This window comes from Mustelus asterias, chromosome 25, assembly GCF_964213995.1.
Source record: "Mustelus asterias chromosome 25, sMusAst1.hap1.1, whole genome shotgun sequence".
Classification (NCBI taxonomy): domain Eukaryota; kingdom Metazoa; phylum Chordata; class Chondrichthyes; order Carcharhiniformes; family Triakidae; genus Mustelus; species Mustelus asterias.
Window position 1 is genome coordinate 22,780,047 of NC_135825.1, and position 27,613 is coordinate 22,807,659.

General features: G+C 43.4%; 1 protein-coding gene across 3 annotated transcripts in view; it reads right to left on the reverse strand.

The window, feature by feature from the left end:
* Window positions 1–27,613, reverse strand: part of LOC144511865 (plexin-A2-like) — a 483,337-nt gene that overhangs the window by 123,728 nt on the left and 331,996 nt on the right. For all 3 annotated transcript variants that reach the window (XM_078242266.1, XM_078242268.1, XM_078242267.1), the window contains 2 exons: window positions 27,115–27,305; window positions 6,199–6,350 (listed from right to left, as the gene is read on the reverse strand). In XM_078242266.1, the coding sequence (XP_078098392.1) occupies window positions 6,199–6,350; window positions 27,115–27,305 (343 nt within the window). The remainder of the gene's footprint in view (window positions 1–6,198; window positions 6,351–27,114; window positions 27,306–27,613) is intronic.

Genomic DNA, 27,613 nt, shown 5'->3' on the forward strand with positions numbered 1-27,613 from the left:
AACTGATAGCAATCATAACATAACGGAGCTTAATATAATGCACTCTCCTCTTCTGTGATGTCCAGGAACTATATAACTAGAAAAACACTGGGCCTCACACAATGTCAATTTAGTCATGCTGAAAGATCAAAAATCAGTACAATCTTTTCCATTTGTCTCCTTTTCTTTAAATTCACAGCAGATGTGTTCCATTTCCAGTTTAAAATAGATTTGAAAAATTTTGGCAGGAACCAACATTCTCTGATCTTACCCAAATGACATAATAGTTCCTCAACTAGTGCTCAGATCTGGACTTGATTTAAATGCGCGTTAGGAGTTATTGCATTCTGAAACAGGAAACTTATTGCAGCATCTGGTTGTTCGTAGCACAGGTCAACTCAAGACATGGAGAGAGACTAGGATGGGAAAGATGCATGAATGATAGATAGATTTGTGCACAAGAATATCTTCTGTTAAATTTCATAATCATTTGAACAATGACATTCTTGAGTACAGTCAACCTCAACACTATTATCAGAAAAGCAAGCCATGTTTAAAAGGTTTTATAGTCTTATAGTCTTTCATTGGATATCCTACTGATCAATCACAGTTATAATTTACACTGTTATAAAGTGCAGTAAACTAGGGTGAGAACACAAAATAACGGGTGTAACTGGAGTTTTATCCTCCAGTTTTCTGCCCCTGACAAGGCCAAAACAGCTCTTCTCAAAGACACAAATGATATCCCACCAGAGCGTGGCAAATGATCTCACTTGGTCACGAGTCTGCAGCCTTTGTTATGACTGGCCACACCATCTTCCCCCATTGTCTTCTCTGTTGTCCAGCTAGGAGGGTCTGCACTTGCCTTGTTCCATCTTATTTATCCAGCCGCAGCCAGAGAATCTCTTGCAATGACTTATCTTTCTGCTTCCATATCGTTGGCGGCGAATGTGTGTCTGCGTCCACTGTGAGCACGAACGGTGGTGTGGGCACAGAATCTTGCAAGAATCGGAAAGTGAGATTCTGGATGGCGAGATCCTCCCCCCCCCCCCCCCCACCCCCCCCACCCCCCCCCCCCCCCCCCCCACAACACTTCCCACCCCCCTCCACCACTGGTGATGTAACAAGGTTCCCACCCTTCAAACACATTAAATTAATTAAATGCAATTAGCAGGCTTCTGCATCATATCGTATCCCCCCACCTTTGGAATCCGCCCCCCTCGTTGGCGTGACATCACGTCAGCGAGGTTTACAACTGCTTCTCCCAAACATGAAACAGCCGAAGGGAGCCCCTGGGGGAGAGGGACAGGCCTGAGCATGTCAGGGGCAGGCCCTCTCGGGAGCTCCATTGGGTTTCCTTGTACATGGGAGGGGGCTGGGTTCTTTTTTATACTGGAGATAGGGGCAGCCATGATTCCCAGCTACTGGTTTTTACTAACCCTATCCCACCTGTGTGATGCTATGAGCTATACCTCCAGATTTTTTTTTTGCCCTAAAAGCATTTAAAAATAACTCAGCAGTGCATCCAGCGAGCTACACATCGCTTTTCTCACCTGAACCAAGACTTTGGAAAAAAACGGAACAATCTGCAGATTATCTTTGGAGACCCCCAAGGGTCTAAACTTGGCCTCTTCCTAATTCACGTTTATATTACCCTTAGGTGACATCATCAGGGAGCACATCAGTTTCCCATGTTTACTGACACAGCTCTAACTCAACACTTCTCTCCACACTTCCATTGTCTCTGGATTGTAAGGGTTGCTTGTCCAATATCCACTAGCAGATGAGCAGAAATTTCCCCCAAATATATATTGGGAAAACCAAAGCCAATGTCTCCAGTCCCCATTACAAACTCCCTTCCCTAGCCATCGATTCTATCCCTCTGCTTGGTAACCTGGGGTGATAAGAGTATTGCATTTGATGCAAAGGCCACACAAAAGATCTGTCAGCAAAATTGAAGACCGTGGAATTAAAGGGTTACTGATAGCATGGATATAAAGTTTGGCTGAGCAACAGGAAGAGTGGTGGTGGACAGATGTTTTTTTAAGATGTACAGGGGTGTAAGTGAGGTGCCCCAGATATTAAGGCCACAGCATTTCTTGCTCCCCGGGAGATTCCCACAGGATATAGGAGACCAGATCACATGTTACTGCAATGACCTTACTGTCCCTCATTGCACTTGGGATTTCATAGTGGCACAGCGAGAGGGTACAGAAGGCAAGGGATGAGAGGGAAGAAGGATATTAGTGGCCTTGACTTGGGCATGCAGGGCACAGTTTCAACATTTGCAGATGACAGAAAACTTGAACATATTGTGAACGGAGAGGAGGATAATAATAGACTTTGAAAGGATATAGACAGGCTGGTAGAATAGGCAGACATGACAGTTGAAATTTTAATGCAGAAAAGTGTGAAGTGATGCAGCTTGGTAGGAAGAATGGAGATAGTTAATACACATAAACGATACAATTGTAAAGGGAGTGAAGAAGCAGTTGGATCTGGGGCACAATGGTCACTAAAGGTGGCAGTGTTGGTTGAAAATGCCATCATTAAGGATATTAAGGAACCTAGACTTTATAAATACGGCTAATATAAATTTAAAAACAAGAATATTTTGGCAAACCGTTAAAAATGTAGGTTCGGCCTTAACTGGAATAGTGTCCAATTCTGGAAACCACACTTTAAGCAGGGTGTGCAAACTTGGGAGAGGGTGCAGAAAGGATTTGAGAGAATGGTTCGAGGAATAGATCAGAAAAGCTGGGAGAAGGGGTGGTTGAGAGAAAGTTTGTTAGAAGCATTTAAAATGATGAAGCACCTGAACAGAATAGGTAGAGAGAAAGTGTCTCTCTGGCCGAAAGTTCAAAGAATCTTTTAAGGATCTGGGATGCCGGGCAGAATTTTCCCAAAAAACAGCAAAGTGTCAGGTTCAGACTGAAAACCGGCGTGATTCTAGCCAGAGAAACAGGCAGGTTTTCCATCCAGGTCTTCCCACACTTTGCCATTCTAAACCAGGAGGGCAGTGCCAGGTTGGTACTGGCAGGTTGGCACTGCCATGACTGAGCAACCGACTGAGGCTACACTGGCCTTTGAACCTTCAGCACGGTCATCACATCTGGGCTCCGTTTTTGGAGACCAGTAGTGACCCTCGCGGGTAGGATGTTACACCGCTCCCCGAAGATACAGCATTACAGCGATTTTGAATATTTAAATATAGTTAAATAAATGGTAATGTCACTGGCATGGGGTGGAGAAGATCTCATTCGGAGATCTCCCTGGTGTAAATCCCGTTATGGCCCTCTTGTACAGTGGCACAGTGGTTAGCCACTGGCCCCATTATTACCTCACAGCGCAAGGGACCCGGTTCGATTCCAACCTTGGGTGACCGTGTGGAATTTGCACGTTCTCCCCGTGTCTGCGTGGGTTTCCTCCGAGTGCCCCGGTTTCCCCTCACCGTCCAAAAGATGTACGGTTTAGGTGGATTGGCGATACTAAATTGCCCCTTAGTGTCAAGGGGATTTGCAGGGTAAATACTTGGGTTACGGGGATAGGGCCTGGGCGGATTTGTTGTTAGTGCAGGCTTGATGGGCCGAATGGCCTCCTTCTGCACTGTGGGGATTCCATGATAACGGGATTTGCGCCTGTGTCAAATGGGGCCAGAAAATCACCCCCACTCCGTCCGAGAATGTGGTGCCAGCAGATTCAATCATGGCATTCAAACAGGAATTGGATACTTACCTGAAAAGAAAGGGAAGTGGCACAAGGTTTTCCTGTAGAGAGCATTGACATGATGGGCTGAATGGCCTCATCCACTCAGCGACCATTCAATGATTTCACGTGGCTTGGTGTGAATATTGTTGAAGCAACACTCCTGTGAAGCATTGTGATGTTTCACTACGTTAAAGATGCCAGATAATGCAAGTTGCTGTTTAGATGCATAATAATTGCTGGTGGGAATAATGAGAAACTGCAGGGCATAAGATCAAATGCTGAATCCGAGTCGAGGTAAACAATGAAAGGAATTTGCGGAGCTGATTTCTCTAAATCGGAGCGTTAGAGAATAGATATGCCAAAAATAAAATCACGCACAATAATAGCCTTAGACCTGCGAGAAGCTTATTTCAGTATTTGATTTAAAATCTCACAAATGTGGCTGGAGACATATTTACTGCACTGTACAATGCGATTGCCATTGATTTGATGTGAGCAAGTTCAGTCATGCTGCTGCCAAGCCTCAGGCGCCACAGCAGTGGCTCACAGAACTGAAGGCAAAGTTTAAACGTACCACTAAATCAAATTCCAGAAACCTACAGGCACAGACCCACTATTCCCCAGGGCTAATGTCAATCGTCAATAAGGACACACCATCCCAATTCCAAAGCAGCTCATCGTAGGGAGAAATCAGAAAGCTCGGAATGCCTTCTGACAAGCTCAGGATTCAGCTACATAGGCACATCGGTCCCTCATCACCTGAGAGGTAGCCTCGAGGGCGGCACAGTGGCAGGCGCTGCTGCCTCACAGCGCCAGGGACCCGGGTTCTATTTCTGGCTTGGGTCACTGTGTGCGCGTGCACGTTCTCCCCGTGTTTGCATGGGTTTCCTCCGGGTGTTCCGGTTTCCTTCCACAGTCCAAAAGACATGTTGGTCAGGTGCATTGGCCATACTAAATTCTCCCTCAGTGTACCCGAACAGGCACCAGAGTGTGGCGACTAGGGGAGTTTCACAGTAACTTCATTGAATTGTAATGGAAGCCTACTTGTGACACTAAATTAACTTAAACCGATCCACTATTTCTCATGGAATGAAAATTGGCTCCAATAAAAAGGGGGTGGCCGACTCTACCAGATTAATGTGCAGATGAAAACCTATTCAATAGTACATGATACAGATTCTACTCGCTTGTGGCCCAGTTACAGGAAAAGAACTACAACAGGGGTGGCCATTAAGGCAGCAACACACCATTCAAATTAACTAATTTCAGTCCCTTCGCAGTTCAGCACTGAAGTCATTTGACACGATGCCTAGGCCCAGTTGTCTGGTGACATTTCCAAGTTCTGTAATATTCTAAAATGCATCACAGTGACGGCGACAAATTTTGCAAGTCTGCTATGACTCACCCACTTTTACAGATGCACCATAAAAAGCATTCTTTCTGGTTGTATCATGTCCAAGACCGAAAAAACTATTAAGAGTCGTGAACGTAGCCCAGTCTATCACTCAAACCAGCCTCCCATCCATTGACTCCGTCTACACTTCCCGCTGCATCGGAAAAGCGGCCAGCATATCAAAGACAGCACGCACCCCGGACATACTCTCTTCCACCAAAGGTACAAAAGCTGAAGGACACGAACCAACCAACTCAAGAACAGCTTCTTCCCTGCTGCCATCAGACTTTTGAATGGACCTACCTTATATTAAGTTGATCTTTCTCTACACCCTAGCTATGACTGTAACACTACATTCTGCACCCTCTCCTTTCCTTCTCCATATATGGTATGCTTTGTTTGTATAGCTCAAGAAGCAATGCTTTCAACTGTATACTAATACATGTGACAATAATAAATTAAATCAAACATGTGAGTTGACTGCAATAATAACAAAGTGTGGGTTGCTATTTGTAAATTGTTATCATTCATTTAAAATGCAAGTATTTAAAATTAATTATTTAGTCTCGAGTGCTGGCAGCTATCAGGATAAAGCATCTACTTTGGGTGGCACGGTAGCACAGTGGTTAGCACTGCTGCTTCACAGCTCCAGAGACCTGGGTTCAATTCCCGGCTTGGGTCACTATCTGTGTGGAGTTTGCAAATTCTCCTCGTGTCTGCGTGGGTTTCCTCTGGGCGCTCCGGTTTCCTCCCACAGTTCAAAGATGTGCGGGTTAGGTTGATTGGCCATGTTAAATTGCCCCTTAGTGTCCTGAGATGCGTAGGTTAGAGGAATTAGTGGGTAAAATATGTAGGGATATGGGGGTAGGGCCTGGGTGGGATTGTGGTCGGTGCAGACTCGATGGGCCGAATGGTCTCTTTCTGTACTGTAGGGATTCTATGATTTGCTTCAGGAGCCCTGCTTTACAAACTCCTCGACAAAGGTTAATATCACAAGCTGCCAGGCTGGACCACTGGTTAATGAACCTGGGAAGATTAAGACACTTGAGTCAAATCAGAAGAGAAGAAAGCTTGCTTATGAGACTAGTGATATCCCCCAAATTGCAGATTGAACTTACTGTTCAGCGATTATATACCCATCCAACAGTGGGATACACTGCACTCCAGCCACACGTACGCTGTTAGCAATGTCCAGGAAATCCAGGCCCAGATTGACTCCATGAATGGTTACCTGTGTCCCCCCTTCCTGCGGGCCAGACACTGGAGTTACCTGAAATAAATTCAGAGTAATCAATACAAATGTTATTTACTCATTCTATCAACATCTTAAAAGGCACTTGAATGGGGTTCCGTCTTCAAAGTAATTAAAAAAGATACTAAGATAAGTGCACAAAAATGCAGAGGAAAGAAAATGCCTACAGGTATTTGCTGAGGGTGCATTTACAGACTAGCTCTATTGGAAAGCTTTACCGAAGAATCAAACAGTCCTGACAGTGCTGTGATAAATAGCGCGTAGATAACCTATTGTGCTTTAATTTGCCGCAAAGCCAGCATTCTGCTTATCCGCATTGTAGAACTAACAGTTGCCAAGCAACAGTAACACACACGCGTACAAAATTACAACAGAGATACCAGAGATCAGTGAATTAAAAATGCTGACAGTTAGTCCTCGGGATTACATAGAGCATTTCAGTAATTGGAAAGCTAAAAAAAAAAATGCTTTTGTTGTGGGGAAGAGGGTGAGGGAGCAAGGGAAAGAAAGCTTTCGTCCAACATGGAAACAAAAGAAACTTATTAATAGACGCCTCAGCTTTCCCAGGTGCTGTAATTAAGCATTATGAATAAGGGGCAAAGGTATTAGAGAGATATACAAATTAAATTAAGACTGCGGGAGAGCTGAAAAAGTTCACCAAATCGGATTGTATTTGTTTGCCTCTTTTGAACAGGCCACCTAGTTTGCAAAATTTGTTTTCAGTCAACCCAGCGGTCATGTTGACTTGTTTTGTGCAGCACTGGAATTGTGCACAGAAATATTTTGACTGCAAGCACATGGAAGGAACAGAAACCTTCTGTTGCAAACTCTCCCTGCCTGTTACTGACTGGTTAGGAGAGAAAGCTCTGATGGTAAATTTTTGTTGAAAATGACCAAATCATGTCCACCCAATGAATAGCCAACTTTGCTGGACCAGTATCTGGACCACAGGATCTAATGGGTGGGACACTCTGAACTTGTCTGTGAGAACGGAGAATTTGGTGCTCAGCCAAAACTCAATTCACTGCAGCGGCACTGGGGAATCCCGGCCGCGGAGGTGGTCAGAGGTTTCTAGTGAGTATTCCCCCCCTCCATTACCAGTGTGTTGTGGCTGTTATGTTCTGCCAGCATCAGCCAAATTCAGACTGCAAATAAAACTTCATAGTGCAATATTAAGATTAACATATTTGTCTGCCATTCTTAGAGGAATTTAGTTCTTTTTAATTCTCTTCACAGGATGTGGGTCTCATTGGCTAAGTCAACATTTGCTGCCCATCCTTAATTGCCCTTGGAAATGTGGTGGTGTGCCGCCGCCTTCAACTGCTGCAGTCCATCTGTTGCGAGTATACCCACAGTGCTGTTAGGAAGGGAGTTTCAGGATCTTGACCCAGCGACAATGAAGGAATGGTGATATAGTTCCAAGTCAGGATGGGAACTTGGGAGGTGATGGTGTTACCATGCATTTGCTGCTCTTGTCCTTCTGGGTCCATCAACCAAGACACCGTTGGAGCAAGGCGACTTCTTGCAAAAAGCTGTGTCCAGCATGCCTTCAAATTCTATCTTTTACTCTCGTTCTATGATTCTAAAACTTCATTCTAACTCTTTTAAACTCTCTAACAATGCTTTAATTCAATATCTTACAGAATTAGCGATTCTTCTCTACACCCTAGCCATGACTGTAACACTATTCTGCACTCTCTCGTTTCCTTCTCTATGAACGGTCTGCTTTGTCTGTATAGAGTGCAAGGAACAATATTCTTCACTGTATGCTAATACATGTGACAATATTAAATCAAAAAAAGGTGGTAGAGGTCACGGGTTGCAAGGTGCTGTCAAAGGAGCCTTGGTGAATTCTTTGAATACATCTTCTAGATGATGCAACTGCTACCACTGTGCAGCGCTGGTAGAATGCGTGAATGCTGAAGATGGTGGATGGGGTGCCAATCAAGCAGGTTGCTTTGTCTTGGGTGGTATCAAGCTTCTCGAGTGTTATTGGAACTGTATTCATCCAGGTGCATGGACATAATTCCATCACACTCCTGACCTGTTGGATGGACAGGCTTTGGGGAGTCAGAAGATGAATTACTCGTCTCAGCCTCTGACCTACTTTTGTTGACACCGGATTTATATGACTGGTCCAGTTCAGTTTCTGGTCAATGGTAACCCTTAGGGCGTTGATAGCAGAGAATTCAACAATGACAAATGCAATTGAGTGTCAAGGGGAGATATTTAGATCCTCTCTTGTTGGAGATGGTCATTGCCTGGTGCTTGCGTGGCATGAATGTTACGCACCACTTATCAACTGAAGCCTGAACGTTGAATTCAATTTAAGGTAAACCTTCATAAAAATACCAAAGGAATTGCATAACATTGCACAGTGCAAATTCAATGCATATGATTTTTTTCTGTCAACTAAACTTATTTTAACAGAGCTCCCTCCTTTGGAGCAGTTCGATGATTCTGTATTATTTTTCTGCATTTAAATTCCCTTAATTTTAACAGTTAAACTAACGGCAACCTTACCCTTTGAATCATGTATTTTAGGTTTATTATTCTTCCAGGTACACTGTTCACATTCATGGCATAGCTCAACTGTCTGGGATCAAATTCAGGATTACAATCTGATTGGAAGAGCATTATCCGGTTCTAAATTTCCTCCCCAAAAATAGATGAATCCCTCTATTGGGAAGCTGTTCTCTGCAAGTGTCTTGAAATGGAATAGCATGTTGAACTGTGCTCCGAAAGGAGAAAGGCCAAAAGATCTGGGTTAGAAAATACTGGAATGTATGAAAAACGTGCTCTGGGGAATTAAGAAATCGGCACTTTCCAAGTGCACTGCTACAAGCTGGAATTCACCAGCCCATGGGTCACAAAATTGGGGAGGCAACCACAATGTTAACTAAGAATCATAGAATCATAGAATCCCTACAGTGCAGAAGGAGGCCATTCGGCCCATCGAGTCTGCACCGACCACAATCCCTGGGTGTTGAAATTTATTTCAGCTCTTTCTTAATTAGGATCATGCCTGATTTCTCCTCCAAATATAACAATTTCCAGTAAGTCGTTTCCTTTCAGCTTCTTCCAAATCCATGATCTATCAGAAATGGACCCGATATCTAACAGACAACAATTGGAATCGTAGTAACATAGAAGATAGGAGCAGAAGGAGGCCCTTCGGGCCGTTCTGCCATTCGTCACGATCATGGCTGATCGCCCAACTCAATAGCCTAATCCTGCTTTCTCCCCATTACATTTGATCCCATTCACCCCCTAGTGCTATATCTAACCGCCTCTTGAATACATTCAGTGTTTTGGCGTCAACTACTTCCTGTGGTAATGAATTCCTTCATCTTAGGGCTTCTGTTATCTTGTTTAAAGAATTCATTCATTGCGACATCATTTTTTTTCCCATTAGGCTAACCTCAAAAGATCTAGTTTATCCAAGATCTCGACACATTCTGCCAGATTTTCTCATGAGAATCTTCAAAAGGTTATAGAAAGTTTGCAGAATCCACAAAGTGCCAAGGACCTAGGTTCGATACCCGGCTTGGGTCACTGTGTGGAGTTTGCACGTTCTCCCTGTGTCTGCGTGGGTTTCCTCCGGGTGCTCCGGTTTCCGGTGTGGTGCTTGAAATACTAAGAGGGATTTTCCACACCAACACTGGCCGGTATCATGGGAAAATTTGGACAGCCATTAAAAATCTACAGCTCTCCCAATTTTCCCATCCCGCCAGTAACAATGCCTGCCAATACACAGAGTCAGAAAATCCCAGCCATCACATTGGATCTTATTACTCGAGTGTAACAGTTAACTATTTCAAAGGTCAGGCCAAGGAAGGTGTCTTTCCAGTTTGTTGTACGAGTTTGCTCTTCCCCATTTATGTCCTAAAGATGAGCAGGTAGATCTCAGCAACGTCACAGGACATTGACATAGAATGCAGTTTAACAGCAGGGTATCTCAGCCATGCAACCATCCCAAACTCAAATCAGACAGGGCTGGCAGAACAAAATGTCCACCTAGAAATTGCATTGAGGCAAATTAATGGAAGGCAAAGGGTCCAACATGTTGCCTACCCACTCAATCCCTACTTGCCATGTTGATCAGAGGCACTGCAGTCATCGAGGACATCCTCACCGAAATAGACTGCAAATGCCACTCTGGTGGAAGGCCCCTTTCAGATATTGGCTTGTTTGGGCTTGTACTTGCTGGATGAAAGGGGATCTGATCGACGTACACAAAATTTTAAAAGGGATTGATCAAGTAAATATAGACCCAATGTTTCCTCTTATGGGGCAATCTAGATCAAGAGGTCACAGGTATAGGTTGCGAGACGGTAGATTTAAAACTGAGATGAGGAGGAACTGCTTCTTGTAGAAGGTAGTGAGTTTGTAGAACTCGCTGCTCCATCGTGCGGTGGAGTCCGAATCATTAAATGGTTTCAAGAGGGAGATAGACATATCTCTAATAAAAAGAAAAGGGAAAGAGGGATATGGGGAACAGGTGGGGGAGTGGATTTGAGATCAGGGAAAGATCAGCCATGATCTGATTGAATGGTAGAGCAGGTTCAAAGGGCTGATTTTGCCTACCTCTGCTCCTAATTCCTGTGTTTCTATGTGATCAGCATTTGCCATGTGTGCTATGGTCAATTTATTTAGGTGAACGGCGGTAAAAGCAAGGAGCTTTAGGGACTGTTATTAAAATCATTTTCAAAAACAAATCATATACTCGACCTTGAGCCAGGAATCCTCCACCTATCTCCACATTAAATCTGTGGGGCATTGCCAGGCACCCTCCTGACTCCTCCCTCTTAGACTAACGAGTAGTCCAGCATCAGTGCCTGCACTGACTAATTCTCCTCATCTGAGTGACCAGTGCCTGCTCCTTTGGTTGTCAATTCTGGTGCAACCCACAGCCAAAACGTACGCAGCAATTCCAAGATTTCGTCATCTCTGGACACTGAAAAATCCAGAACTGAAGGAGGCGAGTCGGAATCAGAAATCTTAAAAGCTCTCCAAGGTGCCAAAATCTAGCACGCTTTTGCCCCTAATTTCCTGGCTTTGAATGTCGTGGTATCTTGTGGAATAATCAATAACCATTCCACATCATACAGCCTGATATGTCTAAAGCGCTGTTTGAATGTTCTCAAAGTTTTTTGTTTTTGCTACCAGAGTATTACGCTGATGCTGCAAGGCAAACATTTAGGGTGGGATTTTCTGGCTGCGTCCTGCTACGATTCCCGTGGCAGGACAGGAGAACTCCCCCCTTAATGTATAAAGTTTAAAGTTCTATTTATTAGTCATAAGTAGGCTTGCATTCACACTGCAATGAAGTTACTGTGAAAATCCCCCAGTTGCCACACTCTGGCCCCTATTCGGGTACAGTGAGGGAGAATTTAGCATTGCCAATGCACCTAACCTGCACGTCTTTGCATTGTGGGAGGAAACCGGAGCACCCGGGAGGAATTCCACGCAGACACGGGGAGAACGTGCAAACTCCACACAGACAGTGACCCAAGCCGGGTATCGAACCTCGGTCCTTGGCGCTTTGAGGCAGCAGTGCCAACCACTGCTTCACCGTGCTACCCCACATAACATAAAGCACACAACAAAACAGGCAGGAGTCCAGTTTATCAGCAAAAAAAAAGTTTGGTGCTTACTCCAAAGAAAGGGACCGGCGCAAGATAGGCTTAGAATAACAGATTTTGTAAATTTCTTTCCAAATGAACAAAAAAGCAATGGGAGGGGGGTAATGGATTCACCTTTAACAGATTGACTTGCTATTCCGGTTTCAAAAATTACCTTTCCCGATAACATTTCTGCTTAGGCTGTCATTCAAATAGTGACAATTTTTCCAAGCAAATTATTAAAATAGCTCTTCAGGGTAACATCACTCTGAGCAAAATATCTACTTTGCAGCAACTCCTTCAATTTAAAAAAATGATATGGACACATTCTCACAATGAGAGAGATAAATTGCTTTGTGGATATCAAGTATCCATTTTGGCAAAAGCTTCAACAATTCTTCTTCCTCGTACTGAGAAAGCCCCATATCCTGGCGTGAAAGAAGCAATAAAGACAACATTTTTCTCAACCTTCTGTATCCACGGGGACTCATGACAGGGTTGTGATAAGAGGCACTTTCTTTTGCTTAAGAGAGTGGCATGGAAGCTTCAAAATAATGATGCCAAGTAGAAGCAATATGAAAAATCACATGTAGATAAGGCGAGCCCCGATTACGATTTTCAGGTTCGGCTGGGCCAGCGGAATTGCGCTATCTTATCCTCAGAGGAAAGTCAGTCAGTCTCAGGTCACTCACCAAAAACAATAAGCAGCAAAAATGCTGCGGATAAAAGCAAAATACTGTGGATGCTGGAATCTGAAACAAAAACTGAAAATGCTGGAAAATCTCACATGCTGCGGACACTGGAATCTGAAAAAACTCAAGCAGGTCTGCCAGCACCTATTAGGAGAGAAACAGAGTTCACGTTTTGTGTCCTTTGACTCTTCGCTAGAACTGAAGGGAGGGAGAAGATGTTCGAGCTGTAGAATCTGCAACAAATAGTAGTAACTTTAAGAACAAAAGACAGATAGCTTGGTGTGGGGGGAGAGGGGATTTTGCATTGAGGCAATCCGTGTATGGGATAGAAGTCACGGAATCCCTACAGTGCAGGAGGATGATATTTGGCCCATCGAGTCTGCACTGACCACAATCCCACCTAGGCCAAATAACCGTAGCCCCACTTATTTACCTTGCTTGTAGCCCTGACACTAAGGAACTTAGCATGGCCAATCCATCTAACTTGCACATCTTCATAGAATCACAGAAACCCTACAGTACAGAAAGAGGCCATTCGGCCCATCGAGTCTGCACCGACCACAATCCCACCCAGGCCCTACCCCCATATCCCTACATATTTTACCCACTAATCCCTCTAACCTACACATCTCAGGACGCTAAGGGGCAATTTAGCATGGCCAATCAACCTAACCCGCACATCTTTGGAGTGTGGGAGGGAACTGGAGCACCCGGAGGAAACCCACGCAGACACGGGGAGAATGTGCAAACTCCACAGACAGTGACTAAAGGTTAGAATTGAACCCGGATCCCTGGCGTTGTGAGGCAGCAGTGCTAACCACTGTGCCGCCCAGATATTTTTAATAAAGGGGTTTAAGATGGAGGAGAAAGGTCAAAATCTAAAGCTGCCGAACTCGACCTCGAGTCCCGAGGCTGCAACTTGCCTAACTGCAACCCACCAACCAGCTTAGCCAAAGAGAGGAAATCCCTGCATTAGCAAATCATAGCTACAAACTGTTAATTACTACTTTGCAGTTAGGCAATCCTATACATAGCCGAGAAATGACAAGGTTAATTATAACTTTAGAGTTGCAGTAATTAGAACATTACTGTCTTGAGGAGAGGGAATGGGGAAAAAAAACAGAAGAGAAAGAAAAACAAAATCTCAATTTAGCTGAAACATTTTAGCGTGGGAAGCAAACTTTTGAAATCTTATGAGTTCATTAAAATGAATAATACTGCTGATCAAACTCTCAGAATTAAATATGTAGACAATATATTTTAAGATTCCCATTTTTCTGGGTAATATGTGATGTTCCCCTCCCGCCAAGCCGAATGAAAATTTTAGGAAGATAAAGGAGAAGATGAAGTTTCAGTCAAACTTGACACGCATCCTCCGCTTAGTAACTCGGGGCAGTATATCATTCTGACAGATTACTTTAATGAGCTCCAACGCTCAGTCAAATAAGCCAGAAGAATCTCCACAGGTTCAGTTGTGCTTTTTAAAGTATAACCCTGGGATGACATCGCTAATGGCTTAACGCTGAATTTATGCAGAGCTCTTTGAGCAATGAGTAAATTGCTACTGAACTCAGCAGGAATGTCAGCAGCCTGTCATGCCACACACTGCTTCGCTCAGCTGTCAGCAACTTCTCACTATATTTGTTATTGCTGAAGAAACAACAAAACTTGAATGTCAGTCAGCACATCGTCATTCATTGTTGAACAAATACTTACAAGACATGCAAATCAGTAGCTGCAAAAAGCCTTGCTTCTCACATCCACTGCCCTTACTTTCTTCTTTGAAACTTAATTTGCCTGGTTAAGTTACGTCCATTTGTCCAGCCACCTGATGTGCCACTTTGTTCGATGAAGCAGAGAGGCAGCCTCTGCAGCTCCCCGCCCCTCCCTGACTAGCTGCCATGAGGTGCGAACTGTGTAAATCTGACCAAACCGCCCAACTTTGCTTCGCCAACCCCACTGACAGACCGGCATGGCACGGCTTAGAACTGCAACAGAACAGGTTATCAGGGCTGCCTCACGCCACTCCATAGCAAATAGCATCGCTGTTCTAAACTGACCCGACTGACGTTTCTGCATCCTAAAAGGGGAAATGGCGGCATGGTGGCACAGTGGTTAGCACTGCTGCCTCACAGCGCCAGGGACCTGGGTTCAATTCCGGCCTCGGGTCACTGTCTGTGCAGAGTTTGTACATTCTCCCCATGTCTGCGTGGGTTTCCTCCGGGTGCTCCAGTTTCCTCCCACAGTCCAAAGGTGTGCAGGTTAGGTGTATTGGTCATGCTAAATTGCCCCTTAGTGTCCAAAGGTATGCAGGTTAGATGGATTAGCCACAGGAAATGTGTGGGTTTATGGGGATAGGGTGGGGGAAGAGGGCCTGGGTAAGATATCAGAGAGTTGGAGAGACTCGATGAGGTGAATGGCCACTTCTGCACTGTAAGGATTTCATAGAATCCCAAGCACTGAGTAAAATCTCAATTACAGCTTGTCCACTTTTGCCAATATCCTGATGCACAGCAGTTGAGGATGACTATTATTTCCCCTTTCTGCCTCCAGCACAGCCAACCAGGCTTTGAGTACCGATGTTTAAGTTCAAGTTTATTTTATTACTGTCACAAGTTTCTTACATTAACACTGCAATGAGGTTACTGCGAAAATCCTCTAGTCGGTACACTCCGGCACCTGTTCGGGTAGACTGAGGGAGAATTTAGTATGGCCATTGTACTTAACCAGCATGTCTTTTGGACTTGTGGGAGGAAACAGGAGCAGCCGGAGGAAACTCATGCAGACACGGGGAGAATGTGCAGACTCTGCTGCACAGACAGTGACCGAAGCTAGGAATCGAACCCAGGTCCCTGGCGTTGCGAGGCAGCAGTGCTAACCACTGTACTACCGTGCTGATGTACATTTCCTTCACAGATTAATCATCGTGCAAATACTGCCAGCGAATATTTTCATATACCAGGAGTGCAAATTGGTTAAGACAAAGTACACAGATTACAGCAAGCAGTGATGTAATGCCAGAAAAAATCCACACGGAAACTATGGACTTCACACTTCTAAAGAGACATGTTGATAAGTTTGTATTTCCTTCGCTTATTGGTTCTTCCTGATGGAAGAAGAGATTTCTACATTCTGGTTCTTCACCGAGTGCCTTCCATACGCCACAGTTCAAGGACATACCTGCTCTGTGGTAGATTTAAAGAATTTGTTCACATAGGAATATTCTAACACAGGGATAGGCATGAAGATGTGACCAGAAGGACTGTAAAAGTTCAGTTAAGTTTTTACCTTTCATCAGAACTCAGAAGAGAGCTCACTCTGTGAGCTGCAGGCGATGTCTATTGTGCACTTTTCAATGTAAAAGCTCTTATTTTCTGAGTGACTAGTGCTTTCTTCATTGGCGATCACCACTGACAAGTGTATCTGTGTGGAACTCGCCTGGAACATTCTTTGTGCGGAGTTCCTTATTCTGAATGCCTTTCAACATTATCATTTTATTAAAATCATTCTTCTAGACGTTAGGTAATGCAGGGAGGTGGGGGGGGGGGTGCGAAATAAAGTTGGTGCTGTGCAAAAGTACAGGCAAATTCACAACTCAGTTAAAAGTCGGATTCAGCACGCAAGTGACAGGAACGTTACTTTTATCTGTCAGTACATCAGCTTGCCTTTCTGCATTTTGTCACAGAGGGAAGACAGGATTGGCAATATCCACGTTTGCACTGTTGGAATAACATTACCACTTGTCAGCCCAAGATTGAGTGTCTGAGAGTGTAGCACAAAAACAGAGAGCTACTAAAAAAAATCCTAAAATAAGCAAAAACAAAATGGATATGTTTTCAGCTTGCTGCCAAGTGGAGGAAGGGTTAGACAACTCAGACATGGCGTGTGAGACCATGGACTGGATTTTCCCTTCCCGCCTGCCACGAGAATCATAGGGGGGGGGGGGGTGGGGGTGGGCAGACCACGCAAAGGTCTGTTGACCTCGGGTGGGATTTTCCGGTCTCGGGGCAAGCACGGCTGGAAAATCCCGCCCCAAGTCTCTCGCTCTTCCAACCTGGGCTCAACTCTGCAATATCAAGAACGCCGTGTCTAATTACCAAGAGGGCTTTCAATTATCCATTCATTTTGTTGTTGTTTATAAAGTTGCATTCCTCAAAATAAAATAAAGTTCAAGAAAATAAATTAGATGGATCATCGCCCCACTCAGACCACACACAGACAGCGGGCCAAGTTGCATGTTGCTTACAACTCCTGCAATATTCTGTGATGTAAAATAAATGTTATCTTAATATTGAACGACAGCAGTGATAAAGCCTGCAAAAACAGACAACAGTCATTCCCACAGTCTCCCGTAACAACTGCCATCTTGCTACATTAGTGGAAAGTTCAATGATCCTTTTTAGAGACTCACAGATTCTTTGCTTTTGGTCTTTTATCCTCCTACTGCTATCAGCATGAGAGGGTTCAGCGCGAGGCTTGGCACCCTTCACACACTTTTTATTATTCTTCCCAGTTTGATTTCACACATTGCTCGCAAAGAAAGTGCACCTTTAATATTCACAGCTGAAATATCTTTTCGTTGGCCAATATTTTAGCCCTCCCAAATCACTTGGGTGTGGCAGTAAAATCCAAAACAAAATAACTCCTCCCTTTACTTTATGTTCCAGATCTTAGTGCAAGTGACGGCGAAAGGTTCCCCACTTGTCTCAGAGGGGAAAGAAATGTGTATTTTCAATGAAAGGTACACAATTTGACAAATGTCGTCGAGAAGTTATTTTAAAATTCACGGTGACAGTCCACCTCACAAAGCAGAAAACGTTGTCAAATGTTTCTGAAGTGAACACTGACATCGCAACCCTTCTCCACTTGCCTTCTTTATTCTGGTTTACTATTGGTGATTGGACTGCCCAGCAATGACAGCTGGGTAGGCTCACTATTCACCACGGTGGCACAGTGGTTAGCACTGCTGCCTCACAGCCGGGTTCGATTCCAGCCTTGGGTGACTGTGTGTGGAGTTTGCACATTCTCCCCGTGTCTGCGTGGGTTTCCTCCGGGTGCTCCGATATCCTCCCACAGACCAAAGACATGCAGGTTAGGTGGATTGGCCATGCTAAATTCTCCCTTAGTGTCCAAAGCTGTACAGGTTAGGAGAATTAGCAGGGTAAATATGTGGGGTTACAGGGATAGGGCAGGGGGGGATGCGCATGTGTAGGAAGCTCTGTCAGAGAGTGGGTGCAGACTTGATGGACTGAAAGGCCTCCTTCTGCACTGTGGCAATAACATATTTGACAATCCTTAAACACTTGAAATATTCCTGCCCTGCCAGCAAACAGTTTTGGTTCAAAGGAAAAATTTTCCCTAAAAAATGATTACACTAACAGGGAGAGGGCAGAATGTCACTCACACAGGTGAAGAAAGAGGGGAGATGGACAATGTCAAATTTAAAAAAAAGTTTCATTGCTTTCCAGTTACCTGCTGCTAAGTCTGGATTGCAAGCAAATCACTGAAGTCAGACATTAAAAGGAATTTCAAAGGAAGACTAGCAGGAAGCATGCTGTGAACAATATACAGTCGACTATGCATTTCTTAGTGGGCTGGATCTTGTAGCTCCCATGGCAGCAAATGCTGACTCATCACCATTATTGGTCGCCTGCGGAGCTGATGCGGTTTGCCCTTTCGGGGCTCTGGGTGAGCCTATGGTGATGGCTCCACCAGGGCCCTTCATTGTGAAAAGCTGGGCTGTTTCACTGCACCGACCCTCATGTTTACGCTTAACTAAGGCTGCTTCAAGCAGACACGGACCCTTCTCAGGAGCGCAGCCCTAAAGGATAGGGGAGGCGATGGCCTAGTGGTATTATCGCTAGACTATTAATCTAGAAACCCAGCAAATGTTCTGGGGACCCGGGTTCAAATCCCGCCACGGCAAATGGTTGAATTTGAATTCAATAAAAATTCACTAAAAGTATCTGGAATTAAGAATCCATTGATCATGAAACCATTGTCGATTGTTGTAAAAGCCCATCTGGTTCACTAGTGTCCTTTAGGAAAGGAAATCTGCCATCTTTACCTCGTCTGGACTACATGTGACTCCAGAGCCACAGCAATGTGATTGACTCTCAACTGTCCTTGGGCAACTAGGGATGGGCAATAAATGCTGGCCAGCCAGCGATGCCCATGCTCCATGAATGAATTTTTTAAAGCATCGAAGCATTAACCCAATTCTAGCTTGGCTCACACCTCCCCCCCCCCTCCCCCCCCCGGCTTGGCTCACACCTCCCCCCCCACCCCCCGGCTTGGCTCACACCCACCCACCCCCCCCACCACAACCAGCCACTCTGTTCACCTCCGCCTCTCCACCTTGCCCCTGAAATCTTAGACTCACCAACCTGGGAGTGGAGCTGTTGGTGCCAGGGTGGGAGTGGGGATGGGGAGAAGAACTAGAATTCAAAATCAATACAATCTAAGATTAAAAACACTGATCTGTTATTGCTGGAATAGTGGCAACCACGTGCGGCACAGTGGTCAGCACTGCTGCCTCACAGCGCCAGGGACCCAGGTTCAATTCCAGAATTTGTATGTTCTCCCCGTAGTCTGCATGGATTTCCTCTGGGTGCTTCAGTTTCCTCCCACAGTCCAAAGATTTGGTTTGATTTATTATTGTCAAAAGTATTGGGATACAGTGAAAAGTATTGTTTCTTGCAGTTATACAGACAAAACATACCATTCAGAGAGTACATAGCGGAGAAGGAAAGGAGAGGGTGCAGAATGTAGTGTTACAGTAACAGGTAGGGTGTAGAGAAAGATGAGCTTAATGTATGTGCAGGTTAGAAGGATTGGCCAAGCTAAATTGACCCTTTGATGTTCAAAGAAGCGCAGGTTAGGTTGATTTATCAATGGTAAATGCACGGGGTTATGGGGATGGGGGGATTGGGTGGCGGGGGGGTGCTGGGTGGGATGCTCTTTTGGAGAGTCAGTGCAGACTTGATGGGCCGGATGGTCTGTTTCTGCACTGTAGGGAAGCTATGATTCTACTATGAGTCCTCATCACGCACCTCGCTCATAGGCCCGAGTTGAACCCAGAAGAGCAAGAAAGGAGAAAAAAAAACCTTATTTTTAAATGCAGTGGTGTTAGCAGCTGACATGATGATCTGGGCCATAATCCTTTCTATTTCCAGTCATTTAAATTAGTGGGTTTTTTTCCCTACCTCAAGGGATGCTCAGGTAACCCAGTGAGTGCAGTGAATCTACTGGAAAGTAATGCTGATTACAACCCCATGTCCCCGCCATTCTAACTCTAATTTTACACTCGGTCCTTCATTCATTATAATGAGACTATTGGTATAACTAGATTGTCAACTGTGAGGACAGCATAGCATCAGAATTGGGTTCAATCAGAACAAAGGACAAAGAACATGTTCTGAACACTCATCACAACATAATAAAACTCAGACTTTGCGAATACCTCACAGCTCCTGATCACTGCTTAACCAATAGCTTCCTGTTAAAAATCATTCTGATGAATGCCAATAAACATACAAGATATTCCAGCCTTGGGACAATAATTTATTGTTCACTATGAATTTATACATAAAAACACCTTCCTTTCATACCACCACCAGCCCATTGATACTGGGTGGGAGGTGCTGCAATTAACCAGGGAATGAATGCACAACTTCATCAGGGAAGGACTGACCTGGGGCAGAGATGCTGGCAGCAGAGAGTGAAATTTTGCACGGAAATCCTGTGACAACAGAGCTTGGCACATCAATATTGTCTCTCATCAAAGCCTTCATCATCTTTCAGGTAACCTTATTAACAACCGGTAGACTATCACCGTCTGAAACAATGTTTGTTTTACTGACCTACACATCATAACTAGGCGGATACGATAATGGCAAACCGACATGTAAAAAAAAGCATCAACTCAGCAAGTGTCAAGGGGGAACTATAAAAGACAGCACGCTGTACGATGCTTTTAAATAAATTATACACAAATGGGCAGAATTTTCCAATTTTTCAGCACAGTGGCGGGCATGAGAGCCAGTCGCCAAAGCTTTTGGGTGGGGGGGTCAGGTGTAGAGACCTAATAATTAGGTGTTGGCCTGGCGCAGTAGCACCATGGTTAGCACTGCTGCCTCACAACGCCAGGTTCGATTTCCAGCTTGGGTCACTGTCGGTGCGGAGTCTGCACGTTCTCCCCACGTGCGTTTTCTCCGGTTTCCTCCCACAGTCTGAAGGATGTGCTGGTTAGGTGCTGTTTAGGCACATTGGATTCAATGAGGGAGAATTTAGCATGGCCAAACACAGGAGTGTGGCAACTAGGGGATTTTCAGAGTAACTGCATTGCAGTATTAATGCAAGTCTACTTGCGACACTAATAAATAAACTTAAATTAGATACAAATTTATTGTAATGGGCTGCCCAACATGGAACATTGGGATTCCTGGGGGGGGGGGAGAGGGTGAAACCTCAATGGGGAATCCACTATCATAAAACATGATAAAAGCCTTTCGCAATATGATTTATTATAATTCTGCACAGGAGGAGGAAAAATATACAATACCTCATCTTCTCTTTTAAACACAAACTCCCTGAAGGAATCTGCATCTCAGGGGAAGAGTTTGATATGTTGGTTCTGCAGCCATAGTTGAAACTTAAACTGTTATCTGCTCACTGCAAATAGGTGTTTACAAGCTATTTTTATTTTGTTCAATAAGATCATCCATTTTCCTCTCACTCAGCTACATGCAAACTTCCACTCGCACACAAAGAACCAGCAGTAAAAATGGATTGGTCCCTGTCTAAAGACCTGTTGGTTCATAATTTAAATAAAATGTCGATAGCAGGATCGTTCGACAACCACAACAGTGGGTTTGAGGGTGTTTGGCTTATACTTTGTAAGCAAATCCTGTCACAGAATGTTCTGTGTGGTGAATACAAATCTTATTTGATTTACAATTAGTCTTCAAGTGATCAAACAGCCAACAGATTTCTTCCAATTTGGCACTGCGAGAGTAAATCTATGATTAGGGTGGAATCGTGAGTTTGGTGGCAGGGATGGGGGCATTTAATCAGGCAGGAGAGTGGCTATGGGAGTGGCCCCCATCTCCTCCCCTCCTCTGCCCTGACGAAGGCCACGGTGCGAAGCTAAACATAAACAGATGAACACTCAAAGCATTTAACATCTATTTATTTTTTTCAAAGTGCAATCTAAATGGGGGGGGGGGGGTGGGGGCAGTTTGTTCAGTTGGCGAGTGTATAGTTAAGAATTAATGCCAACATCATGGATTCAATTCCTATTCTGGCTAAGATAGACTTAGGCCCTTGCCAGCACACCCTCTCCGAGGGGAGGCAATGGCAAACCACCCCTGACAGAAACGACTAAGAAAAAGGGTTAGGCTGAAACATCAGCAGACAATGAGCCTTCTCTGTCTTTAGACAGAGCGTGACACAGTTGTAAATGTATATGATAATCCATATTTTAATGGGTCTTTTATTGATGAAGATTAAATTGTTCTATATCTTCTATTTCGGTTATCTTTCACCAGTTATATACATGTGATGTTTAGGTAGTATAATAATTTGGGATTTGCAATAAAATAATGAGAAAAACGCTGGCAGAGATAGACTGTCATGGCTTAACACAGACTCCCTCAATTAATCAAATATAAAAGTGATGAATTGATTTGTAGAGAGTGCCGCACCATAGCAGTGAATTATTGTTGTTCTCCCATAACCATCAAAGACCCATAACTCAGGAGGGTCACAGGTGAAATTGAGTTATGGCCACCCTTGTGCATGAGTGAATGGACCATTATACTTTACTGGTGAGCTAGCATAGCTTATTCTGCAGGCAAGAGCAATCCCATCCTCATAGTGCAGCTTTCTAAACTAATTTGGCACAAGTTATGGTGCTAGGTTGTAAACATTAAATTTCATGAGTTATGGTGCACATCAATACATGTGCACAATAGTAACAAAAATATCAATCTCAAGCATAGGCTTATGAAAAGATGGCAGGGTGCCAAACAACCTACTTGCCCATGAGTGCCAAGGTGCTCTTAATCCCAGGAAGATGCACACTTGATACACTTACTGAAATGTTACGAATCACAGGAGATTTTGTTTGCCTTCTCACCTTCAGTATCTTAACATGATGCTATCAAAATTCTTAACTCCAACTATACTTAAGCAAAGTAACAGTGAGGCTTCCAAAATCTTAGCTAAATTTTTGCAGTTAAATTGCAAAGTGCATTTGTATCACTCAATGTCATCTGACTCAAAAGTCACATTTGATTTGTAACCTGCATTAACTGCATTAGATTCTTCTTAAAAATTTATTGAAACAGATTTTCTGATAATGGGTAAGTGGTCACTGCTTGAGAAAAATAATTCCATTGTTATCAAAATTGAGTAATTAAAGTTTATTTATTAGTGTCACTAGTACGCTTACATTAACACTGCAATGAAGTTACTGTGAAAATTCCCTAGTCGCCACACTCTTGTGCCTGTTTGGGTAAACTGAGGGTGAATTTAGTGTGGCCAATGCACCTAACCAGCACGTCTTTCAGACTGCGGGAGGAAACACACACAGATACAGGGAGAACGTGCAAACTCCACACAGTCACTCAAACCGAGTATTGAACCTGGGTCCCTAGCACTGTGAGGCAGCAGTGCTATCCACTGTGCTGCCCATTACATTGTCCATTCACATTCAAAGTTCTCAAAGTTCTTCATTATCGATTGTTGGTCCTGCTTATCAAAGATAAAGTTAAAAAAAAAACATGAGAAGACTCATTCCTGATTTCTGACTCATGAAAAAATACTTGAAAATTCATCTTCATTGTCACTCTTGGGTCGAACCTGCTATGTGGACTCAGCAACTGGCTTTCATTCCATTCCAGGTTTATCTCTCAAGCAGAGGCAACCTTCATTGCCAACTGTCAATATGAGTGAAATTCATTACCACAGGAAGTAGTTGATGCCAAAACATTGAATGTATTCAAGAGGCGGCTGGATATAGCACTTGGGGCGAATGGGATCAAAGGTTATGGTGAAAAAGCAGGATTAGGCTATTGAGTTGGATGATCAACCATGATCGCAATGAATGATGGAGCAGGCTCGAAGAGACAAATGGCTTCCTCCTGCTCCTATCTTTTATGTCTATGTGAGGTGTAACTCTTTTCCAGTGAGGTAATGATAGTAAGCGATGTATTAATGGGTATGGGACAACAATCTAAGTTTAAGTTTATTCATTTGTGCCACATAAACATTGCAATGAAGTTACTGTGAAAATCCCCTAGTCGCCACACTCCAGTACCTGTTCGGGTACATTGAGGGAGAATTTAGAATGGCCAATGCACCAACCAGGATCTAGTCTTCAAACTTGGGGAAAAACATAGTAAAGAATAGTTCCCGTCATGCCCAGTACTTTAAAGCTATAGTTAAGAAGTGGACATTCCTATAGCTGCTGAAGGTGGCTGTCTCATATCATGTGACTTGGTAGTATCCAACTCCAGACAGCCCTGAAACTCAAGCAAATACTTAATTAAAATAAGGGCAATCACAGCCATTTGTAAAATTCACACATCCTCTTAAGGATACACCATCAACAGAAAAGACCTAACATAACAGCTGACATATCTTCCTGCTTAACTATGGACAAGAGAGACATTGGGTGGAATTTCCACCCCAGATATCATCAGTAACACCATCTAAGTACCAAACCAGCTGCAAGACAATTAATCTGCCAAATTAATAAACAGCAACATCTTCAAGGGGGGAGAAAGACTCTCCCAAAAACATTCCACCTAAGAGCAGATCTCCTGGAAATTCAACTACAAGAAACCTTGCAGCCTACTAAGAATCCAAATTTACAAGACTTCAACACCAACTCACGCATCAGTTCATCTAAGAAACTACAGGCCTGGTATGAAAGAGACCAAAATAATTCCAGATCGTAATCATATTTTTAAAAAATTTCATCTGTATCATTTTTTTAACTTCATCTGTATTGTATTTAAACCTCCAGGGCAAGTGAGAGAGAATAAATCAGCATCTTCAATTTTAAATTCATAAAAGCTTGCTGCTGGAGTCATTTAAGTTGGGACAAACCACTCTAGGGTTAAAAAAAAACACACTAACCACACACATTAAAAATTTTGATTATGGACAATGATAAAACACAAACTCTGTCTGTGACATTCTAAAGAATAACTTCAACCTTTGGATGGAACTGGCGAAGAGAGAAGCTCCAGTTAGTAGACTGATGACGTGGTATACTATTGCTCTTTTTTTTTGCATCTAACAAGTTAGTTATTTTCAACATGTCAAGGTGACATTGGAAACAAACTTAAAAGCTGTGGCATAAGGAAATTGTGCATGACAGAAAAGTAAATTAACTAATCACATCGTTGAGCGTTCTCGCTTGATTATCATACCTTCGCTTTATCTGTTCACTGATCTCTCTGACATTTATGTTGGCTGGATGATGTAATAAGAAATTACTCATTCTTTTTGACATTATGGGATGCATATTCATCGCAGCGAGTGACACAAAATGGACAATATCACATTGGTTCCACTGCAATCACAGGCGCCGTGTACAATGGTGACGGATCAGATGTCGACCCCTATATGTCTAGCAAGTTTTGCTCTTGCTTTACTGCATTTGTGGAACTGTCTAGCAACAGATCAGTGTAAGCATGGAGGAAGCTTATGCCTGTTTACCTTCGCTGGAGAAAGGAGGAAACTACATCCATTATGAGCACACAACTTCAAAATGCCTCAGAGGACAACCTTGCTGTAATTTAGCTTTCCAATGTTTGAGGCCAATAAATCAGAGTTAAGTGGTGAATTGTGCATTCTTTTCCGAACCCAACTAGCGCACACAAAGGCCATTAAATTACCACTGGGCTTGGCTACATGACATGGTCAATCTTTCTTCCAGCTTTGGAGCAGCAATTGCTGTAGATAAGTTTGTACACACATGCACTGTATACATACTTTCCCCTACTGCTCCAAATTTCAACGGAATACAGAGTAGCTAGGTGCTGCATATGTAATTGAGAGCAAACAAATATAGAGTTATTCCAATATTCTCCCTGAGATGACTCGAGGACACTGTATCCGCTCACGCTGTTTTGTGCTTGAGCCATTACGTTACTAATGGACCACCATTTTGATTTGGCTTTGATGCCAAGAGAAATAAAATGTCCTGCCTGGTTGCTGGCATCAACAGAACAGTGGCTAACAATCTGGTGGTGAACATGGCCTGTTCATAATAACTTATCAACCGTATAATTGATGGGATGTATTCTATGATAAAAGCAACACACAAACATCAAGACAAGTGGCAGTGGAAGAGATAACAAAAATAGATGCAGAATCATTTTATACAGATTTTAAAATTGCACACAGCTTTGATGGTGAAACCGATCTTCAGAATGTCTTTGTTGTTCAAAGTGAATGGTGATATTTGCATGTGTTCAATGATGCTTCAAACTGATTTCAATATTAAGGATGCAGATTGTGTAACGCACCAATGTAACAGTCACATTACAACAACACAATTGTGGATCCATTTACAACAAAGCCTGGAAATATTAGTGACTGTCTGGTAATTTAAATTGAACAACCCTGCCTTATTGCAGTAAAATCCTTCAAATGTTAGTTTTGCAAGGTCCAGCAGAAAGGAGTTTGACTCAGTGTCCCGTCGAAGGCTCAAATCAGAGATTAGGGACTAATAAACACAGCCAATGCAATATTAAGACAGCCCACACACCTCAGAAGAATAATCATAATTTGCAACGCCAACACAGCACACATAGGTGCCATAATGCTGAGGCCGCAATAGAAATTATTTTGTTGACAATAACATTTCAGGTAAACAAAGAAGCTAACCATGGACCTGCAGTGTGTTTGTGATGGGTCGATTAAATGGCTGACCCGTATGTGAAAGCTCAGCCACCCTGTATAAGGTTCCGAATGCTACATTCATATAATGAGCCAATCAATTTGGACTAATTAGATTTTCCACTTTGAACAGGGTTTAATTAGAGTTTGTGCATCAGACCAGAATATATAGGACCAATGAACACAAGAGTTCACAATTGGCGTATCAGACAAGATTGTGTGTTCATGGAAACCAATACATGATTAATACTGGGAGAACACATTTTATGGTTGCATTATCAGGGTATGAGTGAGTGAGGAGCAGTCAACAAACTTGACTGAGGTGCGCCATATTTTCTGGTATTGCCCTGGTATTATTTGAATCATGATAGCTTTGTGAAACTAAACAAAGAAAAACAGCAGGGAAGAAGCTGGCACATTGTACCTCAAAATGCAGAGTTGTTAAGAATGACACGGAGGGGAAACCATTGCTCTCTGCCTATGTCATTCATTGGCAATTCATGTGGAAGCTTAAGAAAAGAACACAATAGGAGAAGATTATATTGTCCTTACTTTTGTAATACGAGGATTGGTGCACTTCACATTCTTGCTGGACAGGTCCAACCACCGAGAAGAAACGACGGGACAATGCTGCCTCAGGGTACATCTCCCTTCGCCACTACACCAGCCACACTCAAATTTCTGGTTTGCTTTCAGACAAAGGCCACAGCTCTCTCTCAGCGCATCACACTTGTACAGGTGAACTGTAGCCAGAGGAAACCGTAAAAAATAATCAATATACAGTTTTAAAAGGTCAATTTAAATTTCAGTGTCTGACACCCATTATAACTTGATCAAAAAATAAGAAATAAAGATTTTGAATCAGTTGAAAATGAACAGGATGTAGAGGTTCAATACTGTGTTACGCACACTTTAAGAAAAATGAATTTTAGTCAGAACTGGAGGTAATGAACATAGAACATTACAGCGCAATACACGCCCTTCGGCCCTCGATGTTGCGCCGACCAGTGAAACCAATCTAAAGCCCATCTAACCTACACAATTCCAATAT